Here is a 9,491-nt window from a genome sequence, read left to right as displayed (position 1 = left end):
CTGACACAGTTCCCACTCACCCACAGTTCCCCCACAATCCAGCCACACCTACCCCCACCCCCCACGCCCACCCCACACCCTGTCCCACCCCCCTCCTGCAAACCGGTGCTGGCCGCAGGCTCTGGCTGCCCCTGGCTGCAGATCCGGGAGGAGCTGGGCAGGGTTAGTCTGCCCCAAGTGGCACAACTTGCCCCACACCAAAGGCCACGTGCAGACACATGTGCTAAGGCAGAAATCCCCAGCTCAAATACGTGCCACTCTTATCTGAGCTGCTGCAAGCGCACGGGCCTGCACGTGCGGACGTGCCCTAAGGGTGCAGAGAGAAGTGGAGCTCCCAGCTGTAACTCAGAACAAGTTTGCAAAGCGATCTGAGTTACACCCTTACCCCAGACCAAACCGACGGTCACTGCGGGTCCGGAGGGGCGGGGATCTCGCTGCCCGCCGGGAGCCTGCAAGCAGGTTCCCACAGCCAGGGCCAGGCTCTGTGCAGTCCTGGCTGTTTGCGAATGGGAGGGGGAAGGCAGTGGAGGGAGCTGGTACTTGGGGCTCCGCACCTGGTGCTGAAGGGTGGAGTGGGGGAAGTGGAGCCCCCACCCCACCTTGGGGGCTGCACCACACTGGCCCCAGCCTGTAGAGGGGGGCTGAAACCCCCAGATTCAACTCCTGCCCCCTTGCCCCCTCCCGCTCTGAAACCGCTCTGAAGCTGACCACATGCTCTGAATCCTGGCTGAGGTTTTGCTGTACAGCAGAAAGCCACACTTACTTCCCGAGGACTGTTCTGGACTCTGGGAAATCCTGCCTGGCATCTCCTGAACCAATCCAGGTGTCCTCGTTTCCATGCCTAAATATCAAAATGGATATTTTAGATGGTTATTAAAAAAACAGTCTATGTCACAATGGTAAGGCAGTTTATGTCAAAACCTTGCCCAGACAATAAAAAATCAAGACTTGCCTATTCAAACTATCTTAGAGAAACAAGATGAAGAATGTCATTCTCTTTACTCCCCTTCATAATGTCATCCATCTACCATTTTATATCCCGTTCACGATGCTGGGGAGAGTGCCAATTGGTGCGACTGAATTCAAGCCTAAGCAGTCTCGCCCAGCCTGCGCACTTCAGTCTGCGACGCGACGGGCCATGTGCTCGAGCGCTGCCCATACTAGTACCAAGGCTTTGCCCTTGGAGGGAACATTTCATCTGAGACTGTCCAAGGACTTGGCAAACAGCAGCTGTGTCTCACCAATCTCACAAGGCAGGTCAAATATTATCTTTGTCCCTATTTCACAGATGGAGGAACTGAGAATAGAAGAGCACCTGGTTCATCTCGTCTGGCTCAACCAGGCTTTTCCCTGGAAACCAAAGCTGGGGTGCTGTCCCTCCATGACAGCAGAGCTGGAGGAGTATTGTGGCGCAGGGGGAGGAAGGGCGCTGCTTTGTGCCTTTAGGCCTGTGAAATCCCTGCTCTGATGCAGCAGAGCCCGACTCATGGAGCAAAGAGTTATGCAGAGGGATAGCGATAGCCCGGGTTGTTAGACATACATGCACATCAGTTAGCTTCTTCAGTATGCCTTCTTCAATGCTATTTGAGATCGTTTCCTGCAATGTCCCACCAATAAAGGCCTTTACAGCTTCCTCCACAGCTCTGGGCTCTTACGTGCGCAGGAGCACTTCCAGGACCTCACCTGGAGAAGCCAAGACCCTGTAGTCACAGAAAAAACTGAATATTTATGAAATCCTCCTTCAGGGTTTCGATAAGTTTGTGCATGGCCTGTGAAACAAAAGATCAAAATCATGGCATTACGAGTCGGCAGCGGCCCTCCTCCAAACCAGCGCGAACCCCACGTCCACCCAGCGCTGGAGCGGGGAGGTCTCGTATCAGCAGTACCTGTCGGTGGAGGAGATAGAAAACCAAGTCTTGGCCAGATGGGATCAAACACGGCTTGTGAAGGAAGAGTGTTAATCCCACGAGTCCAGGCATATCCCAGAGGTCTCCATATATTTTGTCGGGGGGGAGGCTACGGTGAATTTTGGGGTGGCTGCAGCCCCCCATCACCAGAGGCTCACTGGGGCCTTGCTCTGCCCCTGCCCATGGCCCGGTCCCCTTCCTCCACACACTTACCTGCTGCCAATCGCGTAAGAGTGAATTTAAGTCTCAGACAACGATTTTGGGGTTATAAAAAGGGTCATCACGTAAGAGCAAATTTGCATAAACTGAACCCGCATAAAGCAAGGGAAACCTGTGCTATTTTTCTGTAGACAAAAAATGAGTAAAAAATAAGCATGCCGTGAGTCTAATGCGGACAGGTTTGAACCTCAAAAACACCCTCCCCCTTCTTCCTGATCTGCCCGGGACAATGACTTCAAAAGCTGGTTAATTCTCACTGACTACTTCTAGGGTGCAAGGAGCCAAGGTGATTGGGTGCTAAGCACATCTCTTCCTTTCAAAATAAAAGAAATATAAATCAGAGAGACGCAAAGAGAAAAATAGTTCAACATGCATTGTGCCACTTCTTTGTACACTAAAGCTTGTCCCGATGAGCATGCACATGCAGTTTGTGGCACCTCCAACCCATTTCAGGCCCCACACACCACCCGTGGTGCACGTGCACCCATTTGCCATGCTGCAGATTTACAGTGTGATGCCAAAACTTGACACCGAGAGATCCTGGTGTCATAAAACAAAAGAAAAAACTTGGTACGGTGCCCGTGGCAACAGTGCGTGCTTCCAGAACCAGAGCCTGGCTGGGCAGAGCTATGTCCTGGCTGCCGGGCAGGCTCCAAGCCGTGGGGTTGCTGCCACTGCTGCCCAGGGAGGCCCCAAGTGAAGTTGCTGGGGCCAGAACGGGTGCTGACCCCAGCCTCCCACTCCCACCCAAGACAAAATGCCCTGCACCAGCCCCGTGCGTGAGGGCCTGCACTGCAGCATAAAGCAAGTTTGTGCCATTGCTAGTTTTGCTGCATGTGGCACACGCTTCTAATGATTGTGCCCTGCTTTTATATCCATGCATCCTCATTCATTCTGAAAGACTGCAAAATGCTTCCCAAAACATAGACAGGACATGCCACTGCCCTTCGGCCACCCACGGCAGATACACAGACACGTCGCACACCTGATAACGATGGCTTGGGGGAGAAGAGGGAGGGGTGTGCTATCTTGGCCAAGGGTAGCAGAGTGGCACAGGATCTGGAAAATCAATGACAAGCAGACAGCTGTGTATTTTTACGGGACAGCTCAAACACCCGCACACCATGGTGGGTTTATTGGTGTAAATATGTCAGTGCTACAAAGAAGGTGTTAGGGCAACACTATGTGGATTTTCTGGGCGCATCGAATTTGACTTGAAATCACCGCACAGATAAGGAGGAAGGGGGGCACTGGCAGTGCCAGGGGGTGCGGGTCAGGAGTGAGGGGCACCATCACTGCCCGGGGGGCAGGGTCCTGCAGTTTGGTGTGAGGGGCACTGGCAGGGCTGGGGTCAGTGGGTTGGGAGGTGGGGGCAGCAGCAGGGCTGGCAGGGGCTGTGGCTTGTTCGTGGGGGCAACACAATGGGCAGCGACAGGGCACGGGCATCTCACTGCCCGCCCCCCCACCCATCATATTCCCCCTCCCCCCTCTGCCACATGGCAGGTGTCCTGTTTCTTGGACCTGGAAATAGGGTAGCCCTAAAGCAAGATGCGCCCCTCACTGCCTTCTCCGCTGCAAGCCCTCACCATGCCTGCCCGGCCCCATGTCCTAGCTCCAAGCAGAGCCCCCGCTCTCCTCCCCCCATGTCGGGCAAGCACACTGCACACCTCAGCCCTTGGCTTGCTACTGAAGCGGGCTGAAGTCCGTTTGGGAAAGAAATGACACCTCCGAAACAACACCTGAAACCACCTTGCGTAAACTCAAAACTAGACCTGATTATTTCATCCTCTTTTTTGAAACCTTTTATGCTTACTTTCCAAGTACCCTCATTATCATTGAGGGGCGTGCAATGCTGCAGCAATTCACCCCATTGTGAAGTGGACAACCAGCGCGTCCTGTTCGTGACGCCACGTCTCTCGTGGGTTATGGCATAGAGAAGATGCCACACAAGTGCCTGATTCGTTTGTGCGCTGGCTGGGGGATGTTCACCTAACTGCACGATTTCACAATGATTACACACTGAATTCATACAACACAATTGTGTTTTAAATTCCTGACTAAACACAGAACAGTGCTGTACTTTAAGAAATACCATAAACATCAAAAACATGATAACTATATATATATAAAGATCAATACTCTAAATGCACTTCTTTAAACAATTACGACTAACTATATAATTTGAAGCAGAAAAGTCATTACTGTATTATACTTACAATCCTAGGATTCCCAGAAGCCGAACACCTAGAAATGGTTTCATTCCTCAGTAGTACGGTTCAATGGGCTGGCCTCAGTAGTACGGTTCAATGGGCTGGCCTCAGTAGTACGGTTCAATGGGCTGGCCTCAATACTGGTAGGACTAAGTCCCCTTCCTTCGGCCCCACTCGGCGCTCGGCGGCGTCGGCGTGAAGGGAGAGATCGGTGCTCGCGGGGAGGGTGGTTCAGGGGATCGCGCTGATCCGGCCTACCCTTGCGCTCCTTCCTTCGGTGGTCTGCACACGAGGTTGCCTCCCAGTTGGGACGGCAGGTGACGGGTTATATCGGGGTGAGTTGCCGCCATGGGCCCCTCCTTCCCAAACTCGTCACTACTCCCATATTTGGGCTCGGATATTATGTCATGGAAGATTTCTGGGCGGGAAGGTTTTGGCCGCCAAGGGGAATTTTCCCCTGGGTGAACTCTGAGTGCCCCGGTTTCTAGCACTTTCCATGCCCCGGTGAACCTTTCGTGCCCCCGGTTTGTGACTAGTTGTCGAAATCCTTTAGGCTTCGATTGCTCGGCATTGTAGTCAATTGTTAATTGTGGCCTAGGCTGACTACGGGCACTTATTGCATACCCTATGCACGACACACACTTCTCATTAAGGTGGCAGACGGGGGCGTAGGGCATGATCCTGCCTTGAGCAGGGGACTGGAAATGGGGGGTAAAAGTGGACTCGGGGCGTGCAAGGGCTGGAGCAAGGACCTGGCTTTTGCGCCTCCACTCCAGCCTGGCGCTGCCCCGTGTCCCTCCTCTGCGGCCCCTCTGGGACGGGGCAGCGAGCACCCGAGGGCACTGACGTCTGCCCCCGCTAGTGCTGACCCCAGTCGCTCTCCCACAGGCTCCCACTCCTAACGGCATTTCTACACAGGGGTGTCGAATCCCAGCCCGGACGTGCCCCATTTCACTGCCGTCGGCTACGTGGACGACCAGCAAATTCTCCACTACGACAGCGAGACGCGGAGACAGGCGCCGTGCAGGGACTGGGTGCGGGGGGCCGTCGACCCAGACTTCTGGGACGGAGAAACTGCACTCCTCTCCCTGTCCTGTGCCCCTTGGTGTCAGTAGTTTCGTAGGGTCGGAAGGGACCTGAGCAGATCATCAAGTCCGAGCCCCCGTTGTTCCTTGTTAGTCCCGGTAGTGCTTGGGGGAACAGGGACCCCCCCATTGCCTGCTGGTCCCCCTTGGCCAGTTTATAGACAGCCACCAGCCCCCTCTCACCCTCCTCTTGTGGAGGCTGAACAGGTTCAGATCCCGCAGCCTCTCCTCGTAGGGCCTGCCCCGCTGCCCCTGACCATGCAAGTGGCCTCCTCTGGGCTCCTCTGGCCCCTCTCCACGCTGGCCACATCCCTCCTGAAGTGCAGCACCCAGACCTGGACGCAGTACTCCAACCGGGGCCTGACCGGTGTCGCGTAGAGGGGGAGGATCGCCTGCCTGGACCTGCTCCTGATGCGTCTGTGGATGGATGACAAGGTGCCTTTCCGACTTCATCCCCACACTGGCAGCCTCCAAAGCCACTCTGCCTTCCTGAGAAGGGTCAGCCAGGGCCGGTGCTGCCAGCTCTGACACACGGCAGAGAGGGGGACGGTGTGTGTGCCACCCGCTGTGGGTGAGCCTGCCCCAGCCCCCATGCCAGCCGGTCCCCCAGGCCTCTGCACACCCAGCCTGACCCCCTTGCAGCACAAGTGGGCACCGGGGTGAGAAGAGCGCTGCAAGCCCTGCAGGAACGGCTGCAGGAGGGGCTCCGGGCCCCTCAGTGACCCCAGCCCGGACAGCCCAGAGCAAGGGGCTCAAGTCCTGCGTGCGGGGCTGATGGAGCTGGGAGGGACGGGGGCCAGGGCCGTGGAGGGAGGGCAGATGTGTGAGAGGGCAGGGGCCGTGCAGGCCTGCGGTACCCAAGACAGCTGACTGCAGAGGTCGGTGTAGCAGGTTTCACCTGCCCCGTCCTGCCCCTGCGTTCCCAGGGTGCACGGGGGCCGCAGTTGTGTCCCCTCAGCCCTGTTCTCCGTGACCGGAGCCCCCGAGCTGTCCCGGTGCTGCCCCCCATGGGGTGGGCTCTGCCCCTGCCCAGCCTGGTAGCCCTCGGCGGCCCCTGCTCCCTGGGCTGTGACCCTGACCAGGGCTGGATCTGTGTTTCAGGGCCTCACACTCTCCAGCTCACGTACGGCTGTGAGCTCCGCGAAGACAACAGCACTGGAGGCCACATGCAGTTGGGCTACGACGGGGGAGACTTCATCAGCTATGACCTGGGAACGCGCACCTGGGTAGCAGGGACAACGCAGGCCCAGCGCACCCAGCGCAGCTGGAATGAGAATAAAACCCTTCTTCAGGATACAAGAGCCAACCTGGAGGAGACCTGCATCGCGTGGCTGTGGCAGTACCTGCAGCACGGGGAGGCAGCGGTGCAGAGCAGTGAGTCCCGGTGTCACCGCCCAGGGCAGCGCTGACCAGGGCACCCCCGTCCCCACCCCTGGGAACACCATCCCCATCCCCATGTGCCCAGGGTGGCAAGCGCTGCATCTCGGTCGTGCTGCTGGGCAAGACCCCAGCGCTGCTGTGGGACACGATGCCCCTGTCCCTGCCCTGCTCAGGCCTCCCAGCTGGGCAGAGCCCACGGGGTGTCTGTACTCTGGCCACGTGTCTGAGAACCAGAGATCAGCTGTATGGGACCCCGTTCCTGCAGCCCCGAGCCCAGCACAGCCGTGTCTCCCATCCCTGTGCTCCTGCCCTGGAGCCGTCTGCTCCTCCCTGAAATGGCGGCTGGAGCCGACTTGGTATGGCGCAGTGCAGGGTGCGCGTGGCCTCCTGGCAGGGGTCTCTGGCCCAAGGGTCGAGGAGGGGCTGTGGCTGTAACGGGTGTCTCCTCCCTCCAGGAGCGCCCCGTGGCACAGGTGAGCGACCGTCCGTCATCACGGGATGGACGCACCACCCTGTCCTGCCGGGTCCACGGCTTCTACCCCAAAGACGTGGCTGTCGTCTGGCTGCAGAACGGGGAGGCACAGCCCCAGGAGACGAGCCGCTCGGGGGTCCTTCCCAGTGGAGACGGGACCTACCAGACCTGGGCACCATCGAGATGGACCCGAGCAGCAACCACAGCTACACCTGCAGCGTGGAGCACGTGAGCCTGGGTGCAGCCCTGAGAGTGGCCTGGGACGAGGGCAGGACGGGTGAGTGACCCCCGCGCCGGGAGGGAGAAGAAACCTGGTGCTCGGGGCTCAAAGCAGGGAAGTAACTGGGGGGTCGGAGGATGCAGGGGGCACAGACAGGGAGGGGGCATTTGGCCGATGCAGTGTTGGGGCAGGTCTGGGGGTTCCCCTCTCTCACAGCCCCTTCCCTCTTCCAGAGTCCGACCCAGCGATGATTGTGGGCATCGTTATCGGTGCTGTGCTGGTCACTGCCATGGCGGGCGCAGCGGTTTTCTTCCTCAGTAAGTGCTGGGCAAAGTGCTTGGGGCCAGGCCATGGCCAGACCTTGGGGTTGGGGAGCAGGGAGGGCTACAGCTACAGCAACAGCTACTCCGACTCCTGCATCCAAGGTAAGTGTGAGGGGCTCTGGCCTGAGGGATCCCCCAAAGGAGATGCCTTCCCTCTCTGAGCCAGCCCCGGTGTCCCTAGTCCCCCCAGTCCAGGCAGCTGCAAGGGCTGAGTGCCAGGAGAGCCGAGTGTCTGGGTCTGTGCCACGGAGAGGGGCAGAGCGGGGGTGTCCGTGGCCCCCCAAGCAGCCTGGGCTCGGCCTGCATGTCTGGGGAAGAGGCTGCAGGCCGGGCACGGCCGGGAGCAGAGCTAGTGCAGCGCAGGGGACCCGGCCGTGGGAGGTGCGTTGGGAAGGGGCATCTCGTCCCCTCCGTGCAGGGAGTGACCCGGGTGGAGCTGCGGCCAGGCCTGTGGCTGCCCCGTGCTGCAGTCCCGGCGGCTGCTCCATCTCCTGTGTCTTGTTGCCACAGCTGAGCAGAGCCCGGTGGAGCGTGCACCTCGTCCTCGGGACCCTGTGGCGGAGGAGGAGAGGGAGCAGCACAGCAATGTGCTCCTCTTCATTTCCAGTTCACAAGCACCTTCGTTTTTGCCTTGAATTTGCCAGACAAAGCGCTTTGCTCTGGGACAGCAAGGAGCCCATGTGTGTTATCTAAACCACTTGTGTCTGTGCCTGAGTGCCTTCAGGGGAAGCCCAGCAGTGATGTCTAGCCAGCTGCCTGGCAACACCTTGCTCTCCTTCTTCAAGACAAGTGTGTTTGGAGGAGTGTGGGGAAGAATTTGGGTTTTGCGGGGGTCTGGGGTGGGAGCAGCCTGTGCAGACGGAGAGGAGCCTGGGCCTGCATGGGATAGCTTGGGACTGCTAACGCCTGCACAGCGCATGCCGAGGAGTGAGGGACTGCTCTTCGCTCCATCCGCTGGGCAGGAGTCGGAGCGCCTGGCTACGAGTTGCAAGTAATGAATTAGGGGATGAATACAATAAGTATTTAACACGGTGCATAGGATATTGGCTTTGTATTCGTTATCTTGATCACCCCTTAACTGGACATATTTATCAGCTGTTATTTTTCTATAAACTCATCCTTGTGTATTGTAAATATGGTATTGCAAACTTTTGCTATTATTTAATATTGACTTGTGTATGGCAGTTATTTTCTGTATAAAATTAGATTGGGTAACTAGTTATTTGTGAGTCTGCAGGGTCTTTCCATTGCAAAGGGAGCTTCTCCCCTGACTGCTCCTAGGTGAGCTGAGCAGGGGTAGAGCTACCTGGCACCCCAGGGGCCGAGCAATTGGACACCGCTGCAGTCAGCACCGCGTGCCAAGGGTTACATATCTATAACTGTACTTCCAACACCCGGTGTTGTGATCACTGTGGTTCATTTGACTGTCCGAAACACACTTTTACAGTTATGCCAGACATTGTCCCGCTACAAATACCGCACTGCACACCCGTTTCCCCATGCCCCCACACCCACGCACCCCCACCGTCACCTTTCGGACTGCCTCAGCCCCCCGCCCCCTCTCCTCCCTTTCTTCTCTTCCCCACTTCTCTGCCTCTGCCCAATCTTCCCACCTGTCTTCCTGCAGTACCAGTACATGTCACTCAGCCCAATTTCAATCCAGTTCTGGACGGGG

At 57.5% G+C, this 9,491-nt stretch overlaps 1 protein-coding gene and 1 long non-coding RNA gene across 2 annotated transcripts in view; one reads left to right on the top strand and one right to left on the bottom strand.

The window, feature by feature from the left end:
- Positions 1–838, bottom strand: part of LOC132249937 (uncharacterized) — a 7,125-nt gene extending 6,287 nt beyond the window's left edge. Inside the window, exon 1 of the long non-coding RNA XR_009461467.1 lies at positions 764–838. This is a non-coding gene — a long non-coding RNA (uncharacterized LOC132249937). The remainder of the gene's footprint in view (positions 1–763) is intronic.
- Positions 1–7,558, top strand: part of LOC132249889 (major histocompatibility complex class I-related gene protein-like) — a 22,080-nt gene extending 14,522 nt beyond the window's left edge. Inside the window, exons 4-6 of the mRNA XM_059725548.1 lie at positions 5,255–5,443; positions 6,523–6,795; positions 7,371–7,558. Coding sequence (XP_059581531.1) covers positions 5,255–5,443; positions 6,523–6,795; positions 7,371–7,558 — 650 coding nt within the window. The remainder of the gene's footprint in view (positions 1–5,254; positions 5,444–6,522; positions 6,796–7,370) is intronic.
- Positions 7,559–9,491: the final 1,933 nt, after the last annotated feature.

Source organism: Alligator mississippiensis, chromosome 4 (genome assembly GCF_030867095.1).
Source record: "Alligator mississippiensis isolate rAllMis1 chromosome 4, rAllMis1, whole genome shotgun sequence".
NCBI lineage: Eukaryota > Metazoa > Chordata > Crocodylia > Alligatoridae > Alligator > Alligator mississippiensis.
The sequence above is the reverse complement of the archived record's forward strand: the minus strand, read 5'-3'. Positions and strand labels throughout refer to the sequence as shown.